The sequence below is a fragment of the Clupea harengus genome, chromosome 7 (genome assembly GCF_900700415.2).
Source record: "Clupea harengus chromosome 7, Ch_v2.0.2, whole genome shotgun sequence".
In the NCBI taxonomy this organism is placed as follows: domain Eukaryota; kingdom Metazoa; phylum Chordata; class Actinopteri; order Clupeiformes; family Clupeidae; genus Clupea; species Clupea harengus.
The window spans coordinates 11,488,529-11,508,443 of NC_045158.1; the positions used below are offsets into that span (position 1 = coordinate 11,488,529).

Consider the following 19,915-nt stretch of genomic DNA (forward strand, 5'->3'; position numbering starts at 1 on the left):
ACCCAGACTTGTCTTTCCAGCTCAAATAAATAGATGAACACACATTCCTTGTTGTCTTTGGGTCTGAGATGTTGTTCCCGGAATCATTGAAGTTTGGTTTGGAATTTAGGTTTTGTAGTCTTTCACACTGTAGCCTGGCATCCCTTACACCTGCTGAAAATGTGGACAATCAATAACTACCTTGGTTGAAACAAATCCAGTTTAATAATGAACAGGCTTGAGGTTAACATTTCAATGAGTAGGATACATAGCCTAAAAGATTTACATTCATGAAATGTATTTATGGTCAAATATCAGCTGTGCTATTCAAAGAAAGAAAAACTGCAGCCGACTTCACATAATTCCATTTAGGATTTTGTGTGCAGTAACATAAGCGTGCAGTCTTTCATGTTGATCACGTGTTTGCCTTATACTCCTGTCTTTCTATACCACATATAATCTTTGTAAGGCACACTTGGTCTTGACCAGTGTTTCCTTAAGCAGTTGTAGGCATAGATGTAAATGCCGGTAATCTGAAAGAGCAGTAATCTTGGGATCAATCTATTTTGCTTCAATGTAACTATCAATTAATGAAACTGATTGGATTTCTGTTTTTCTGATATTATATTTACTAGCGTTTGTAATGTTTGTTTACTGATTGAACAGCCTGTTTTTTTGTTCTATAAGGATGAAAGGATTAACACTTGCGCTTTCAAGTTTTATCCAAGCTCACACGGAGTGTTCCTACTGGCTGCACCAATGTAAACAAAGCTGTTCACTGCAGGCAAACTCCTTCTACTGAGATTATATGCCGCTTTTAAAAGGAGAAAGCGGTGGAGAACATAGAACCAGGCACCACAGCATGAATACTTTTAATTACTCTTATGCACTGTATAAGACTTAGAAAATAATATGTTTTCTTCTTACAGTGAGACCCTTATTCTTGTATGCAGTGAACTCTAAAGCACTGTTTTTGCTATAGTATAGCGTATAATGTAGGTGTGTTTTTAACCTTTATGACAGTTCTTTTTTGTCTGTTGTTGTTTATGTGTCACAGACTCTGACTCCTCTAGAACCTTGATGGGGGAATCAGGGCAGCGGCGCTCCACCCTCGTCTCCCGGCTCCCCATATTCCGGCGGAGTGCCAACAAGAGGCAGGAGTCGCTCCCGTCCTCGCCCTCGTCCGGTGGCGTAGGCAATGGAGTCCACACGTCGTCCCCGTCCAGCACCAACTCCAGCTCCAGTAGCACGGGCAAGCGGCGCAGTCTCTTTCGCACACCCTCTATCAGCTTCCACAGCAAACGGAGTAGCGAGTCACGCAAGGATCCGGCGCAGCTCTCTCTGGACGGCTGCGGCCAGGCATCCGAGGTAGCCCTGTGCCAAGATGGCAGCAGCAGTGGCCAGACCAAGACGCGGCACTTTGGGTTCGGTGGGCACCGGAACAAGAAAATCACGCGCTCGCAGACAGAGGACTTCGACAAGGCCACCTCCACCAATAACAACCGCAACGTGTTCACCAACTGCATCAGCTCGGGGACGACCGAGGGGGACGACTCAGGCTTCCTGGACGACGTGAGCAGCAAGCGCTCCTCCAAGCACAAGAAGCAGCTGCTGCCCAAATCCTTCTCGGCCCACCACCGGTTCTCCAGGAACCATGCCCCGGAGCCCGTCCCCGTCCCGCTGAGTAAGCCCCCGGAGGGGACCTGTGGCCTGGGCACGCCGGGCTCCTGGCCTGGGGAGCTGGGGGTGGAGAGCTCCCTACAGTCGCCCATGCTCTCGGAGGACCGCACCACCGCCATTACCCCTTCCGAATTCGTCCATGTCACGGAGGACTCAGTTTCAGAGGTGGACGCCCTGCCGCCCCCGAGCCCCGCCGCTCCCCTGGACCCACCAGCTGAGAGCGTCCTGCCTGCTCTTGTCCCTACCTCACAGGTGTTCTACACGCCCTCAGAACCTGCTGCCGAGAAGCCATCACTGCCAGACGCCAACGCCAGCACCACCAGCACCGCTCCAACCCAATGCGAGAGCATCATCGCAGCCACCAACACCGCAGCCTCCAACATCGCAGCCACCAACATCGCAGCCACCAACACCGTAGCCACCAACACCGCAACCACCAACGCAGCTGCCGCCAGTAACCCCACCGTCGGTACCACCACCACCGACACCACGACGGCTACCAACGGCGCTGCCGCCACCGCCGGCACCACCGACACCACCACGGCCAAAGCCGAGCCCCCCCAGATGCAGACGGAACCTCAGCCTGACCTGTCGGAGATCAGCGAAAGCGATCCGGCCCTGGAGCTGAGCGAGGAGGGGAGCTCCAACCCCGAGCCCAGAGAGAGGAGGCCCAAAAACACTCTCCTCATGCAGGAGTCCCGGAAAACCAGCCGGCTGGAGACCAGGCAGGGCCACCTGAGGAAACCAAACACAGGTAACACCGGAGATCAAAAGGCTGTGTGTGTGTGTGTGTGTGAGGGGTGCATACTTTCATTTAATGCTTGTGCCTTTTTAAAGACAGCTCCAGCCAAACATCACTCCTCTGTTATCTTAGAGGAAGTTCAGACAAAGTTAAGTGTGCATCATGCGCTGTACTTTAGGATTTACACTTTCACACTTATGTTAACCATCTGAACACACGCTTTAGTTGCAAATGCATTGCTGTATTATGCCTTTTTTAGGTTGTATAGACTTTTTCACTCTGGCAGGGGGACTGCCAATGGAAACTAGCCTTTTGGCTATAATTGGGTGCATTTACATTTTAATGGTCATGAATGTACACTGTCCCTCTTGATCAAATAAACAAATTGATTGATTGATTGATTTATTGATTGTAATGGGAGGGAGAGGCCAATTTGTGTATGTTTTTATAAAATGTTGCATTAAATGACATGAAGCTAATTGTATATTCTTAAGCTGGAAGAAAACTTTTCGGTATAAATTCATTTTAAGGCATTTGCATTTGAAACCTGGGAGTCGAACATTTTTCTTTTACCAGTTGGCCTTCAGGAGTCTTATTGGTAAAAAAAATCTATGCTGTGACAGTCACAAACTGAAAGGTGGTTATGTTAACAAGCAACAAGGGCAAGTGTGTGTAGCCTTCATGCATACTATCAAACCTTTCCTGTATGTATAAATAATTCAATCAGAGATGTGCCAAGTGCCGGAGAAAAACATTAACACTATCTTTGACCTCTGTCAGGGAGTGTCAGTTGACTGAACCCTATCATCATTTAGACACCTAACAGCCTGGGGGAAGTGAAAGTTCACTTCAGTGTTTGGCTCATTTGCTTCCCTCGCCTGTCGGCTTCCCTCTTCTCTTATCTGTGTGTCTCTGCCTTTATTAACCCTCAGGAGGTGTCTGTCTGAAGAGTAGTGTTTCTTCCTTAAGCACTAGTCCCCTTCATGTTGCAGATATTTGCTTGTCGAGATATGGCACCTTACGTGCATACACATACATTCTGCTGTTGTTTTGATGCTGTATGTTTATTTAGTGCTCTGATGAAGCACTGTGCATTTGTTTGTTTGATGGTTTTCGTTCCACATTGGTTTGGTTTCCTTTAAGGAAGAGGCACTTGAGTTCTGTATATTTAGCGGATTATAGTCCTCATAGGAAAAACGCAAGGGAATGTATGTGCATTTTATTTATGTATGGTGAGCTGTACTTGCATTATATATATATGAGGTTTGCAGGAGCATGCATGAGCATGACAGTTAGTTAACTTCCAGACAGGATTTAGACACAGACTGGCATGATTTAAACTGTTTCTGCAATAAACCCAGTTTGATAGTATTGCCAAATAAATCATAACTGTGTCATTAGGTAGGTCAAATATTCTGAAGAGCTGTTCTCATCTGGCTCCACGGAATACTCAATACTGATCAGTCAGTGTGTGGTAGGGCTGGGCCATATATAGAATTAATTTGATAAATGTGAGATTTAGTTTTTGAACGATGAACAAATCGATATTATTGAGCTGTCACTCAAACCAGCACCATCACTTCTCTGCTTAGAATTAACATAAACCTATGACCGTAATGTTAGAGTTACCATAGACTTATGACCATAATGTTAGAGGTACCATAGACCTATGACCGTAATGTTGTCTTCCTGTTATATCAGTTACCGAACAATTCTACTGGTTTGTCGTTGGGTCCTGAGAGGGGTTGCCTGTCTTTAATGTTGTGTCACGTTAATGTTGCCGGTAAACTGTAGATTAATAGCAATCGAATTTCACTTGTGGTTGAGCAATGCCGGTGTATTTAATTGCTACTGGTAAATAACGTAAAGTCACTCTAGGTCAAAGATTACACATCACAGATATGCATAATTGATGGATTTTTAGTTATGTTGACAAACATAGACAACAGGCCTAGGACATAGGACTGCTGTAAAACTGTAAACTTCACTTCTGCCATCTTGTCACACTCCGGCTATTTGACTGTTTTGTGTTGCATGTCGTCCTGATGTGTCTTTCCCCCTGCAAATATCATTCTATGAATATTATGGAGCTGAGCTATGTCTGATTAATCTGGTGAATTGGAGAAATCGTTAAAACATTTTAGCTGATGTTCACCATTACCATTATGATGGAATGTAAAGTTATAAAGATTAAGCAATGCAGTCAAAACTTACACTGAAACCATCTTTATGACAGTTCACAATGGAGATGTTATTCTGTTACATGTGGTGGCACTGTATTTACAATAGACAGATAGAGTGCAATTGCCACCTACTGAACTTTTATTGCTGGTTGTTAATACTAAAACCTGAATGTGTAGTCTAGGGCTAGGCGATATGGCCCTAGTTACAGGGAAATTGCGTATGGTTTTAATGAAGAAAATCATGTTTTGTCTTCAATAGAAATTATGAATTGTCCATAATCGTAATAAAAATTATTTTTGGCCATATTGCCCAGCCCTAGTTCGTGGTGAGGTGTTCGGAGCTCTGTTACTCCTGAATTCAGACGGCTGGACTGTTTATCAGACCCCTGTCACCGACAACCAGTATTGCTTGCGGTGCAGATTTAACGCACTTTGCCTAAAGTTAGTATGCTAACATTAATCTGGCATCATATTCTCTGTCAAATGAATGAGTCCTCTCTTGAGTGGCCATATGAGAGGTTGCAGTGTATAGACAGACAGTCATTATCAGAAAGTAAACTCTTTTAAGGCAGTAGCCATCCACTTTGTGTTGTGATCACCCTCCTGGGGCCGATTTTGTGACAGTGACTGGCTACCTGTATTATCCCTGGCTGCATTATCCCTTACTCTGGAGCAATACATAACGATAATGTTCGAAGAAGTGACACCTCAAAGGGTTTTTCTCTGATCAAATCAAATTGTATGGCCTTCTCTCTACGTTGCTGTAGTTTAACAAGAGCCATATTTCATCTATTATTGTATTTTAAGTGTTTGTCATGGCAGCAAAATGGGTCTACAGCGGTCTTCTATGAAACGCCTTATACTTTAAAAAACTATTCATCATAAATACAGACAGACAATTTAGCATTTCTTTGTGTTTTGAAGTGGATTATTATGATTGGTATCGCTTTCATTGTTCCATTTAGTTGCTTGTACAGTCTGAAAGGGTTTTTTGTCATTTGCCAAGACATCATTCTGACTGTGTGCTCTCACTTGTGTGTGTGTGTGTGTGTGTGTGTTTGTCTTGTGGTGCCTCTTGTTTTTTTGTGTGTTTTGCATGACAGTGTGTGTATCATCTTACATTTTGTGTGTGGGTGGTTGTGCGAGTATGCGTGTGGATGTGATGTTTTTTTGTTTGTCTGTTTGCTTGTGACCATTGCTTGCATGTTCAGTGCGAGTGTGTGTTCTGTTTGTTTGAGTGTGTCTGGTGTAGAGCAAACCTTCTGTATGTTGGTGTCAGTCGTTGATTGTCCTGTTGTCCTGTTGAGTTTAAATGGCATCTAATCTCTTCTCTCCTCCTCCCTATTTTCCTCCTCGACCTCCTCTCCCTCTGCAGTGTCCGCATGCAGCAGCGTGAGCCCCTACCATGAAGTCATGCGTCTGGAGCGGCGCCTGCGCTCTGCCTCGGAGGGCGCGGGCGAATCCGGCGGGGGATGCGGCCGCCGGCTGCACCTCAGCCTCAAAGAGCCGCACAGCTGCGCCCTGGAGGGCTACACCCTGCAGAAGAAGCGCACCAATTCCACCTCCTCCAAGCTGGGCAGCCTGGTAAGGCCTCTGTCTCCTGTCGAAGCAGTAGTGATAAGGCTGTCATGATAAAATAAGAACCTTTGTAGAGGGATGTGCCCTTCAGAATGTCGCCAGAAAAGTCCCCTATCGACTGTTATGAGGCTTTTACACTGTAGAGCCCTCAACAGTGAAGATTTTAAAAGTGGAAATGGTTCTGTGCAAAACCTGTTAGCTTTTGAAAGAATTCCTCTTGAGCATTTTTGAAGAGATAAGATTGTGTGTATTGAGGCTGCTGAAGATAACCTGTGGAGTGCTGGGCTCTTCAGATGCTTAGCTGTGGGCTTTAATTATTTCTTGTGGAAAACCTCTGTGCTCGAAGCATAGGTCTTGTAGGACCCTATGAAATCCGTTTTATTTATTCATTTTTTGCAGGATTCTGTGTTTTTCCGTTTCAATTTTCTCTAGGTTTGTTTTTATCAGTTTTATCAAAGACTACAAATACAGTTTTATTTAGGCTACCATAATTTTCAGTTGAATTTTATGGAATGAAAAAAATTAAATTACCTTCCGGTTACAAGACGAGTCAGTAAGTCACTTGTGTTATGATAGTCTACATGTACATTCTAAGTCTTACGGTTATTCTAAGAACATTCAGATGCTGCCCCAATGGCCAGTTTTAGTCTCCTGTGTTAGTTATTTCCTGTTGGTTGGTTCAGTTCGCCATCACTGTATTCATTTTAAAATCACTGAACGTGAGCGGTTGATATAATGAGATTTACAGAGTGGTTGTTTCATTAACTTTGGCTAGGTGTCTCTGACAATATCTTAAACGTGCCTGTGTCACTCACGCGTGCATGCAATGTTGCCTATGATGCTATAATGAATGTATTTCTCTCCTGTCATTTTATTCGAAACTGTCAAATTCTGCGTTCAACTGTGAGTTTTGTCTTCCGTACTGAATTCCGTTATTCTGTCCACGTTTTCCGCATCTCGTCCAAGGCCCTAGTCTTGAGCTGGAAATTGGGTGCTGGAGATCGAGTGACCCCTAGCACGAGGTCACGGCCCAGCGTGGGAGCGGTGGCCTCTTACTCGACTTGACTAGACTAGACTGGGCCGTCCCACGGAGCAGACTAACTGGCTTAGCGCATGCTGCGTCCTCTTGGGAGATTACAGGCCCTCGCACAGGGATACAAATCAGAGCTCTAAATTAAACGGACAAATCCGCTCATGCAGAGTGAATGAGTATGCAGACAGACAGGCAGACAGACAGACAGGAGCTCAGCACAGGCAGTCAGTCGTTCGTTGTCCCCACAAAAGTTATCTCCCCCTGACTGCCGCCTATTTATGCGGCAACACCACACACTGTAAAACTTTTTATTAGGGCTCGGATAAAAAAAAAAAAGATAATCGAATGAGCTGATGTTATTGTGAATGCACCCTCTCTGTCCACTCGTTGCCGCTTCATGATTGACTCGGAGTTGCGGAGGACACTCGAGAGTAATGAGTGTCTCCTCATTCTAAACGCGCAGATGTTGCAGGGAGACTGTGAACATGATTTTAGATTCATGGCCATGCCAACGGAAATCAGAAGTAATTTAGATAGTTGTAGTCTTGTCAGGACTTTGCAGCCAAGTGAACGTTGATTACTTTGAGAAAAATAAGTCAACATAAGGTAAACAAGGTTCTCTGCAGTTCCAATGTGTAAAGTGTATAATGTCACTCACCAGTGTGTTTTGCATACATGATCGGGTAGAGACTCTCATTAGGTGCCACAGTTTGCTAACAGTGTTTAGAACAGCTGTAAAACCCGAGAGAAGAACTAACATATAACCTGAGTTAAGTGCACAGTCTCTCTAAAAAAGTATATTAAACGGGCACAACTTTTCCGTCAAATCCCTGCCCCCACCCCTTGCTGCGCTCCAGAGGAAGCTGGCTGTTTTCCCCCTGAAAGTCTCTACCGTGCGTCGCCAAGCGCTCAGGTCCCCCCTGCTGAGAAGCACAGCTGTGGTGCGTGGGGGACGGAAAGGCACAGATGTTGGTGGGAGCAGGTAGAGTAAGAAAGGGCTGAAATGACAATATGGTAGAGAGAGAGGGAGAGGGGATGGAAGGGGAGGATGAAAACACCCCAAGCTGTCATCCTCCTAGAGAGGCACAGGCTCGGAGGAGGCATTTGAGAGAACACGCAATGTTATTGCAGATGACTTGAGATATAGAGGTGTGTGTGTGTGTGTGTGTGTGTGTGTGTGTTTGCACAGTTTTAACATTATGATCATATCAGCAGGGGAATGGGAGATTCATCAGAGAAGAGGGCAAAAAAACATTCTCTGTGGAGGCAGCCTTTTCCTGGAGCGAATGCAATCAGACTTTCTTTTTTCCAGAGTTCAGCAGGGGCCCTGACTCCAGGGCCAACCGGGCAGGCGTGCACAGCGCAGCGCAGTGCAGCGCAGCATAGGCTTTGGGCTTCGGCCCATGCTGAGTGGCCTACATGCAGCAAAGCGCTCGGCCGGCGCGGCAGATGTGGGGACACACTCTGCGTTCGATGACCCAGCTTTGCTTTCAGTCGAGTGAGCTTTAGCGCCCGTCCTCTCATCAGATAAACGAATCCCTGATGGATCTGTCTCAGAGGCGTCGTGTAATTACCCCAACCGTATCCACAAAGGGAAACAAAGACGACACTAACACAAAACTGAACACCAAAAAAACCCGCGTGCCCCTTGGAACCCACTCGTAATGTAACGGTGTCATGGTAGCCGGTCGCTTAGAAATTCCAATTAATAATACATCATTCGGGAGAAAATTAAAAATTGAAATGTGTTTCTGAGTGCCTGGAACACCTTCACTATTTAATAGTTTTGCTGTAAGCTTCACAGCCCTGCCTGCACAGAGTCCTGGTGAGTGGAGTGAAGGCAGGACGGTTGGTTAATTGGGACAGTCAGAGATATTCCACGTATCTTCTGCCCAGGGGAAAGGCAAGGAACATGCAGCCTTGTGCTTGGCTCAGAGTCAGTTCCTGGTGCGGGGGTCCCACCTAATGCCTTTGTTTTGGTTGTGTGTGAGAGGGAGAGTGTGTGTGGTAAACAGGTCAAATAGGACATCCGGGATGTCAAGGTTTGTGTGCAGGAGGCAGGTGATTTAAATGTGATTTGAAGCTTGGCAAGCACCTTCATCGCCTCAATATTTAGTGTTATCTTCAATGCGTCTACCCCTTCAGTGGCAACATAACAGCACTGTAGCTGGTCCGCTGTAACCTGTATGCTTAGTGTTTATGAAACATAAAGAGGAGCACTCACTCCCAGCCAGCCAGTCAGCCTGCCTCTGTGTGCTCTCTGGAAGATAAACAGGTTGCCCTTTACCAGGTTGGACCTGATTGCCCATCCGAACAATCCCAGTGCACTAAATGAAGCTTAGCTATTCTGCACAGTTCAGTTCAATTATTTATATAGTGCAGATAACAATTGAAATTGTCTGTACTTTACAGACTCTACAGATAGAGCAAACACTAAGACGACTAGGGTAAGGAAAAACAGGAAGAAACCTTGAGCAGAACCTCAGCTCAAAGGGCCCCTCGAGATTACAAACCTAGATTAAGGTAAAAGAAGAAAAAAGATACGAACCCTAGTCACCTAAGTCACCCGAAGGCAACAAACGATGTATTAGGGACTTCCCGGGTGTGGGTTAGATTAAGATAGGCTTTCTCCTTTAGGGTGTGCATTAGAGATGGCATTTCCCCTATCTGAATTAGCACTATCTCACTATAATTTCAACAGACCCATGGCTTTTGTGATCGAATCAACATATTGCCTCCCAGTGAATGGAAGTCTTTTTCACATTGAAAGAATATGGGTAATGGCCGTCCAAGGATCCAGCATGATGTTTCTAATCTCCTGGCTGATTCACATGGCATACTTATTGGCACATTACATCGTTAATTACTTTACATGCTAGCTCTAATCTCATATCAGAGAAGGCTTTGGAAAATCAGATGGCTTGTTTTCTGTCAGCTTAGTCGTTGTTTCTGGATCCTTTTCTTTTGAAACAGACAGTCTTCTCTCATTTGTGTTGGAACTGTCTGCAGGCGTTAATTCCCCCCAAAACCCTCTCTTATCTGAAGCCTTCTAATCGTGAGGAAAATTAGCATTGAAAGGTTACTGTTTTTTAAAACAAACAAACAAACTAACAAACTGGATATTATGTGCTTATCGTTTTAAGCTGATTCAACAATGATGGCTACATGGACTACAGCAGCTGACCTGGTCTGCTTCTTATAAGCTTTACTGTGCCACGGCCATCATTGAATGATAAAGAGACTATCATTTTGAGCTCTCTCTCTCTTTCTGTCTGTCTCTCTCCCTCTCCCTCTCTCTTTCTCTCTCTTTCTCTCTTTCTCTCTCTCGCTCTCTCTAGTTCTCTCTCTCTCTCTCTCTCACTCTCTCCCATTACACAGTAATAATTTGCAGGCAAGCACAGTGCTGGGGGGTTTGAGACATAGAGCAGGTTTTCTTCCTGTATTTCTCTTCCTCTAAAAACACAGCAGGGAAGCTCAGGTGAATGAGTGTGTTCCTCGTATTCTCTTATTATTGTCTAGGAAGGAAGTTTCGACTGGTTCCTGACACATTCCAAAGGGGAAGTGAGAACATAGGAAATGGGGACAGGAAACATAAGTAATAGCTGCACACTTTTGTGGCACTTTGCAGAGGCTACAAAAGCAGCTTCCAATTTCAAAACAAACACAAAGTTTAAAACTACCTTGTTTACTGACATTTGGTGGTGAAAAGCATTACGGTTCAACCTCTGTTTTTCACACATTGATAAGATAAGCAGCAAGAGACGACTCCTCAGTACAGATAAGACAACCCAATAGCCCCTAACCCAATTTTTAAAAAAAGAGTGAAAAAGAGGACTTTTGGACTTGTCTCGGCCTGATGCGATGACATATCGACATTTTGTCCATGCCTCGAAAATTGCCTGAATGTTATCTGAAAACTTGACATTAGCAGATGACAAAATCGATACAGGTGATCCGGGGGGTGAGTGAGCAAGTGGGGGAGTCACTCTGTCACCTGTCACTTCCACACCCTCAGTCACACCAATACAAGGCTATGAGACGAACCCTGAAAACCTCACGGTGCTCAGCCAGAGACCCCGATCTGTCCCCGGCTGAATAATTGATCCCTCCACCGCCTTGTTTGTAGAGACAGGTGGAGGCTGCTGGACGTGTGGTGCTTTCTAAAAGGGATTTGAGAGGGATTTGATTTAGCAGCATTTTATCGTTAAGTGCATAAGAGGTACCTGATATTGTCCCTGTGAAGTAGACCTCCCATTAATATCAGTTAATTCATAATCAGTTAACTGTAGGGTATTAAATGTGCAATGTGGGATGATCATTCAGAATAGTTTCTTGTGAAATGAATGTCCAATATATCATTGTTGCATTGTGTCTGGATGATATTGGTATACTCAATTTCAATTAATATTCTGTGTAAAAAATTACTCTTGAATTAAATATGTGGGTTGACGTCAGACTGCCGGGAATATTTTCTGTGCCAAAGAATATATTCCCTGTCTGAAGAAGCATTTTTTTTGTGTCCGCCACATGATGGCAGCATGACTCTGTGGAAGATCTACTATGACTTCAGAGGGGCTGTGATTGGCTCAGAATGAGAGGATTTTAATTCTCTGCAGTGTCTGTCAATTTACATTACACATCATAAATAGCTAACTCCACCAGAATGACTTCATATTATTTTATGTGAGATTTGTGATGGGAATGAGGACCAGTAGATATGGCAAATTGATGTGTGAGAGGATATAACATTGTCTTTAAAAACTTGATAATTCATAGTTAATGCTCATTTTATATTTACATTCATTATGATACTTTGGGTTTTAAGAGACTCCCCCCCCCCCCTCTCTCTCTTGTTCTTTCAATCGGTCCCCCCCCCCCCCCCCCCCCTCCTCTCTCCCCATGGTTCTGCCACTCTCGCTCTCTCCCCAGGATGTCCTGAACAACCTAGGTTCATCTGAGCTTGATGAGGATGATCTCATGCTGGACCTGGATCTGTCGGATGACCAGCGCCACAGACATGGTAGGTCCCAAGATTGATTGTCAGGCTCAAGTTGAAAAGGTTTGAAATGTCACTAGGGTATTTTCAACAGTCTCCCAACCTCTTTGAACATGTTTAGTCAGTCATCCAGCTAAAATCCCCATGTCTTCCTGCACAATATTTTGCAGGAGACTTTGTGTAAGTGACCTAACATGCCCTTTCCACATTATCCAGAGAAATTAACGCATTTCAAAAAGTCAGCTTTACACGACACGCTAATGTTTTTCCACGGGGCGCGGGGGGAGCAAGTCAGTCTTAATATACCAACGTTGTCTTTGTTTTGGTTCTTTGGACATGTTGAATCAGAACACACAGATCCACACGTAAACACACCGACGGCAAAGCCTCAAGACAGAGAGCCGCGGAGGGTGTCATTGCTAATATTTGCAAAAAGCGTTTTGCATAAGGAGTGCAGACTCTTGCGTAGCGTGCTAAATTATTCACTGACTGTGGCGCTAACTCCGCTTGCTAATGTGACAAATCAGAGCGATGAAGGGACTCGATGCTCCACAATTCTGTTTGTTTGTCTGTTTGTTTGTTTGTTTGTTTGTTTGTGTGTGTGTATGTGTTTGCTTGCGTGTGTGCCATTGCAGCATTTTCTCATCAGAAATGCCACTGTAGTAGAGCCATCTTCCCTGCTAGCTGCAGAACAGTTCGTTCCTAACTTTAATTATTAAAAGGAGCTCTTTAAATCATCGGCTGTCAGAAGCGCTGCGGCACAATAGAGCGTGCTGGAAGCTTGACGGCTAGACATCTCTCAGGTCCTGTTGAGCCACTGTAAGCCACAGATGAACACCGCTGCGGATAGCCTGGAGAAAAATGTGTGTGTGTGTGTCAGTGTGTGGGATGTGCGTGTGCGTGTGCGTGTGCGTGTGCGTGTGTGTGTGTGTGTGTGTGTGTGTGTGTGTCCATACACACATGCCAGTATGTGAATAAAGAGGTGTTGACATCTCCCCACCTCACCCTCCTCTCTCTCTCTCTCTCTCTCTCTCTCTTTCTCTCTTCTTATTTTAGCGTCTCGGGAGGACTCCAGTCACTCGCTGGCCTCCTGCCTCAACCTGATGCACTCTCCCATGGAGCCTTGCTCTGATCGCCTGCCTGGACTTGAGCCCAGAGATCTCACCCACAGGTGCGCAGCTCACACCCCCATCCACACTGCCTCCAGTCACCCCCACCCCCTCCTCCAAACACTCCTGTGCCTCTGGAGCTCTCTGTCTCTCTCTCTCTCTCGCTCTGGATGGGGCGTAATTAGATGTGACCGCTATTGGGAAATAATGATATCAACCCCGCGCTCCCCCACCTCTATCTCCCCCTTCTCCGCCCCACCTCATCCCGCCCCCTCTCAGGCACTTCATTATGCTGAAACAAAACATCACGGTGTGTAATTGCTGCTCGCCGCAGCACACCCAAATTGGAGACGATGAACGCTGAAATGGAGCACGTAGAAAAGTATTAAGTCTAGTTTTGTTATTTCTTTTTTTTTCATGGAAAATGCGAAACCATGTCGGAGCGTGTATTACAGGGAATTGTCAATGTCCGGACCACGGTCCTTCAGCGAATTATCTGCTCAGATTAGCTGTACGAGTGGCGGAGATAAAACAGAAAACAAGCACCCGCCGTCGTCGTCTTAATTTATGGGCTGCGTGAGACTTATCGAGACCACAGAGGGAGAGAGTGCATTTGCATTAAGAGTCATAAAGAGATGTTGGTTTGCACCGATCACATTCCCAGCGCCCAGAGTTAGATGCGGATCCGTGTAGGCATAACTAGATGTGACTTGTGCTGTGTCACGTATCCAATTATTTTTCCCATGAATATCCTTACCGGATGTTTATCTAACTCCCACACGTGGACCTGGAATGATAAGGCAAAATAGCACATGACCTTTGAACTTTGCATCACTTGGTTCAATTTCCAAATTCACAAATTCTGGTGGTGTTGTATCAGCTTGTTGATTTTATTGTTGATAGTTAAAATTACAGACATGCAAATATTTATAATTTTCTCCAAGGCTCCACTGATCTGCATCTTGTTAACATTTGGATAAGCAGGCCCAAGCACATCATTCAAATGGAGATGAATGCAGCAGCAGAAAGCAGAAAATAACCGAAAACCATGAAAAGGACACAGAGTTCACACAAAGTGAAAATCAATTCTCTACACACAAAAAAAAGAAGTTTGCAGTTTGCCGGTAATTAAGCACGTGCAGATGTCCACACATCCCCATTTGCTGCATATTCACCAACAACAAACAGCTCCAATCCCAAGGGTGTGATAACAGTTGCACAGTGAGAGAGCAACACACGATCACTGTAAAAATCAACAAACAAATAAATAAATAAAGTCAAGGCTCACTGATAAATTGGCACAGCATCAGAGCGCATTCTATTAAGCCAACCCTCCAAAAATGTCTCTCCGTAATTGTGTGGGCTTGTTGTTTATAACAAAAGCAGGAAATGTCAGCTGTAGGGGACAGGTACCACTGACTGAGCCGCCACAATTACCAGCCTCCACTCTAGTTTGGCCGAACGGAAGGAATTAGCCTCTCTGGGGCGACAGAAGAGGACAGGCTGACTACTTTGCTGTTCTGACTTGTGAGGGGATTGGGGTTTTAAATGATCTTCAGGCACTGACAGAGCTGATTTTGTTTTATTTTACCAATTGTTTTTCCTCCACTGAGAGGATACAAAGTTTTTGAGAAATTGAATCAGCAGATCAAGAGAAATGTCTGTGGCCGCGCTGTCCTCGAGTTGCCACGGTGACTGGATGTGCGTGGTTGTCGGTGGCCATAATGAGACTTACATGGCAGATTTAGATGAATACTGATGATATACTAAAGGATAGCAAGCGCACACTCACAGCTGCTCAGCTCTTGATAACTGTCAAAAAAGTGCTCAGAGAGAGTGAAAGAGAAAGAAAAAGAGAGGGGGAGAGAGAGAAAGAAATAAGATAGAAGTCATAGCATACCAGAATAGGCATCTCTCTGAATCAGCCTCTTGGGTAACCGAACAAATTATACTGACACAAAAATTGGCCTACATATTGACTTTGACTCTAAACTCTCAAGATCCAAAGGTTCGATGTGTAACTATTATCACACAGCCATTGCCATAATCAGACAGTTGACTTCTTCTCCACTGATGGGACTTTAAGTATTTTTCATCAAATGAGGGCAGCTTAATTTTATTACATAAAGTTTTTTTTTCGGTGTAACCAATTATTCAATCCAACAGTGACTATTGAGTTGTGATGCAGAAGAGTTATTCTGTGTCAGTCAGAAATGTTGCGTCCTCACACACACACACACAAAAAAAGCCTTGGGTGCCTTAAGTCCTGTGGGTGGAGTACACACGGGTGTAGTATGTCTTTCTGGCAAGTCACAAATGCACAAACTGCAATCAGCCAAGTGAAGCACATTGCCTGATTGCAATTCTGAAGATCAGCCTCAATCCTGCCTGTGTTTCTCGTCTCCTCCATTTTAGCTGTGTGCTCCACTTTGCAGGGACAAAACAAAAGTTGTGAGTGACATGGATTTAGTCATTTGTATTGCTCTTTAGGCTACTGTATTGCATTGTACAGTGTGTAATTACTTCATGCGTTAATCAGTGCTCTTGGGGACTGGAGGACATGTTGGAAAACACACACACACACACACACACACACGCACAAACAAAACACACACACACACACACACACACACACACACACACACACACGATCACACACGCACATTCACATATTGCTTATAGGGTGAAAAAGCTGCCTATCTTCCTATTAATCTTCTGTTCTATTTTCAATGTTCATTTTTCATCAAATTATCTTGATGGATAAAAAGGACACACACACAAAAAATGTAAAAGCTCAGGTGGAGAACAGTATATTTTGTGGACACATAGGAAGAGAGCAGGATAATCATGTTGATACTTCTTTTTTTTTCCCCTTGCTCTCGTCATGGTGAAATATATGACTTTGTGCGCCCGCTGGTGAGTCAGTGGCTCTAAAGCAGCCCACACCCGTGGTGTGCCAGAGCCAGAGGGGTGCTGGCCAGTCAGTCAGCGTGTCCTTAACAACACCGCGCTGCAGGGGCATGATACTGGCGCGTGTGTGTGTGTGTGTGTGTGTGTGTGTGTGTGTGTGTGTGTGTGTGTGTGTGTTTATGCATGCCTATACGTGCCCATTTTTTGTGTCTGTGCGTGCGTGTGTGTTTGTGTTTGAGTTGAGTGTGTATGTGTGCTTGTGCTTGGCTGTATGAGCCTCTGATTTCTGTGTGTGTGTGTGTGTGTGTGTGTACGTGTGCGTGCGTGTGTGTGTGCGCTCAAGAGCTGCTCGTCAGCCCGCCTGCCTGCCTGCCTCTCAGACAATGCATGCAGAGCAGACCAGATATCTCCCCTAATCCCCAGCCCCTTTCGCAAAGTGACAAGATTTATTATCCGCGGGCAAAAATCTGGGCCTGTTTGCACAGGAGATTCATCAGCTGCCGTTGGAGCCCAGTGTTGCCTGTGCCACACATCCACTCGCTCCACCAACACCACCTCATCTTTCCCCAAAATGGCAGCGCTCATCGACGACCGAGGCCCCCCCGCTGATCCGGAGCAGAGACCCTCTCTCTGCACTGCGGCGGGAAAGCACAAACACAGCGTCACGTTGGGGGGGAGGGAGCTGGGGGGGCTTGCCGATTGATCCAGCGCCATTAATCTGCGCTGCCCTGATGTGTGCCGCATGATTCCAGCTGTAGGGGCCAGACTTGCGACACGGGTGGGTAACGGCACAGGCTTTGATTCTGCCCCCTCCGCCACTTTTTGAGCTGTCCACCCAAAGGCATGATTATGCAAGTGTCCACTCTGGGAATTCTGAATGGGAATTCTGTTGAATTAGTCATACTCATGGCAGGAGCAACACCACTTTTTTTTTTTTTTTTTTTTGCGTGACTGAAGGAAAACCTGCTGGTTAAGTGGACAGATGCTACACGTTGGCAGTGGAGTCTTGCTTCCTGTCAGTTGCATCATGCTTTGTTGCACACTGGATGCCTTCATTGTCCTCTGAGCTCAAGCAGCATTGCATAATGCATTGTGATGCGTGGTGAAAGTTGAGTTGTTTGTGTGGCTTTTCCTCCCTGGGTGTGAGCATCCAGCAGTTGCAAGTAAATCAAGACAACAACACAAGTGAAGAAAAGATCCGATGTGGTACAGTTTGAAATGTGTATGAGAGTCCATTGTGTGTGCCTTTGCTGACGAGACAGGTAGAACTGTCAACCAACACCTATTGTAGACATGACCTTTCATTTGCAGTTGCTCTCGGCTGTGGCTTGTCTTTGCCTGTTTACTCCAATTTATTATTGCTACCATTTATTCATCAGTTTGAACTTAAGCTGATATTTAATCTTCTGCATCTGTTGGCGTTGGCATTTAATAGCTGTTGAGGCTTTGCCTCGTCCTGCCTTCAGAAGGCAATGATCACTTCGCTCAGTGCTAGTGATGGTATTTAATGGGAGATGAAAAGTCACGAGGCAGTAAAACTTTGCCTCGTCATGTCTTCGGAAAGGTGGTGATTGCTTCGCTCCATCAAGCACCGTGAGCCTTTGCCAAGTTATTTTTTAGTAGTTGACGCCAAATCCCTGGCGCACAGCTCTGAGCTGCACTGCAAGCCATATATCAACCATGCAGCTCTGCCTAATGGAGAGAAACATTTAGCAAAATCTGTGTATGCCACAAGTAGAATCCATTCATATAAGGGCTCAGTAAACAGTAAACAGTGCCCTTTATAGATATTAGGATTCAATGTGTTTTTCTGGGATGTCCTTATGGTCTTAGGAAGCATCTGAGGGTATGTCCTTTACTTAATAAGCCAAAGAAAGTCTTCATAAAAAGGTAAAGGTAAGGTAAAGGTAATTCATTTGACTTTGCAATTGCAGCTGCATTGTTGCTCATGAAAGAGGAATGAACCCCCATTCTGCTCTCTGGCAGGTCATGCTAACAGTGCCAGAGCAGTTGCGTTGACGTTGCGACCCCAGCTAATGATGCGTGGGAATGAGGACATCGTTTCTCTCTCTCTCTCTCTCTCTCTCTCTCTCTCTCCCATGCCTGTGGTATGCACACGCTTGCCGTGCCCTCACCACGTTTGCCGGGATTAGCTGACTAACATACGCCACCAACACAACGGGCAGCGAGACTGGCACCATGGCATTGTGATTGATTTGGAAATTAGTGACACAGCAGATGGTGCTGATATCCCTATTTTTGTGCCAAACTCCTCCAAGCTGTCAGTCCTCTGGTGGACTGGAGAGACAACTCAAGAAATGGAATATGCTCCTCAGTGAGTAAGGTGGGGGTGGGGGGAGCGATGATGACTGGAGAACGAGACACCTTTGCTCATGCGAGGCAGTGGCAGCAAAAGCTGATTTAAATTCAGCGAGTGAAATAAAAATATCAGCCATAAAATATCTAATGGCATGTCAGAGGGCAGGAAATGGCAAAAATGGAAATAAGAAACACTAATTTCAGACCTTGCAGAGGTTTTGGCCTCCCTGTGGGTGGGAGTGTTACCACGAGAGAGAGAGAGCAGGGTTATATTGTTCGAGCTGCATTGGGGGAGACCATGTGCTTGCTTATTTGTGGCTGTAAGTGAAAACGTATGTGTAGTCAACGTGGGAAGTAATCTTAAAGATATAAAAAGTACTGTACATAAAATGTTTAAACTCACGACATCAGGTCATGCCTTCGGTATGAGAGAGAGAGCGAGAAGGCATTCAAAGATAATGAGACTAGTCCAGTGTCCACGGTTACTCCTCCTGTGGCTGCGTCTCCGCTGTGCTTTGTTGCTAAGGTAACGTGCTGTTGTCGATAGGGAGCTCTGTTGCTAAGCTGCGGGCGATGGGCAGGAGGCGCTGCTGCTTTGCCGTCTCTGTGTATTTGTTCGCGTTGCTGTGAGTGCGCTGTGCCCTCAAAGCATTCCAAGCCACTGGCTACAGCCAGACCAGCCACTGGCTACAACCAGACCAGCCACTGGCTCTGAAGAACGGTGATGAAAAGGCAATTAAGACTTTGGCTGAAGGGTGCAGAAACATCATTCCAGTCATTGATTTCTGTGTCATTATGGCCATTATTTTAGGAGGTTTGCATACATATAGTCTTTGATGTCCATGTAAACAGGGTTGGGAACTGTCGTGCCACTGTTGTCATAAGCTTGTGCCATTTTTTTTCTCTTTTATGCGATATGAATATGTAATTATATATCAAAGGGAAGAGCAGGAAAATGCTAATAGTGATCATAATCAGGGCCATCATGGAAGGCGCCTGATGGGAATTTCTGCACTAATAGCCGAACACAAAAGTGCCAAGCGGAGAGCAACCCAGCTGAGAGCATATATTAAAACTGATGGATGCCAGATCGGAGCACCGGTATACGCCATCGCTGTAATAACATGAGACCTCCAACGGTGCAGGCTGAGAGCTGTCGACTGAGTCGAAACAGAAAGGGCAAAAAAAAACACACACTCTGGGCATACATAAAAGACCTACAGCAGATGGTGGTATTAACATGCATGAGGGTGCATCTAAATACGGCATGAACCCCTGTGGGCATCGACAAACCTGTGACAGGTATGAGGCCCTGATGCTGGAGGAGTGGTGTCGCTGCTGACTAAAGAATATTTCGCTCAAAAATCCTCCGATCCCCCCCTTTTT

The 19,915-nt window shown here is 45.3% G+C and overlaps 1 protein-coding gene across 5 annotated transcripts in view; it reads left to right on the forward strand.

Moving 5' to 3' along the window:
• ccser1 (coiled-coil serine-rich protein 1) overlaps nt 1-19,915 on the forward strand; it is a 70,691-nt gene that overhangs the window by 1,188 nt on the left and 49,588 nt on the right. For all 5 annotated transcript variants that reach the window (XR_006152490.1, XM_031570520.2, XM_031570519.2 and 2 more), the window contains exons 2-5: nt 1,037-2,413; nt 5,960-6,168; nt 12,125-12,215; nt 13,248-13,362. Coding sequence is in view for 4 of the 5 variants with exons in the window: in XM_031570520.2 (XP_031426380.1) it covers nt 1,060-2,413; nt 5,960-6,168; nt 12,125-12,215; nt 13,248-13,362 (1,769 nt within the window). In the remaining variant the exon portion in view is untranslated. The remainder of the gene's footprint in view (nt 1-1,036; nt 2,414-5,959; nt 6,169-12,124; nt 12,216-13,247; nt 13,363-19,915) is intronic.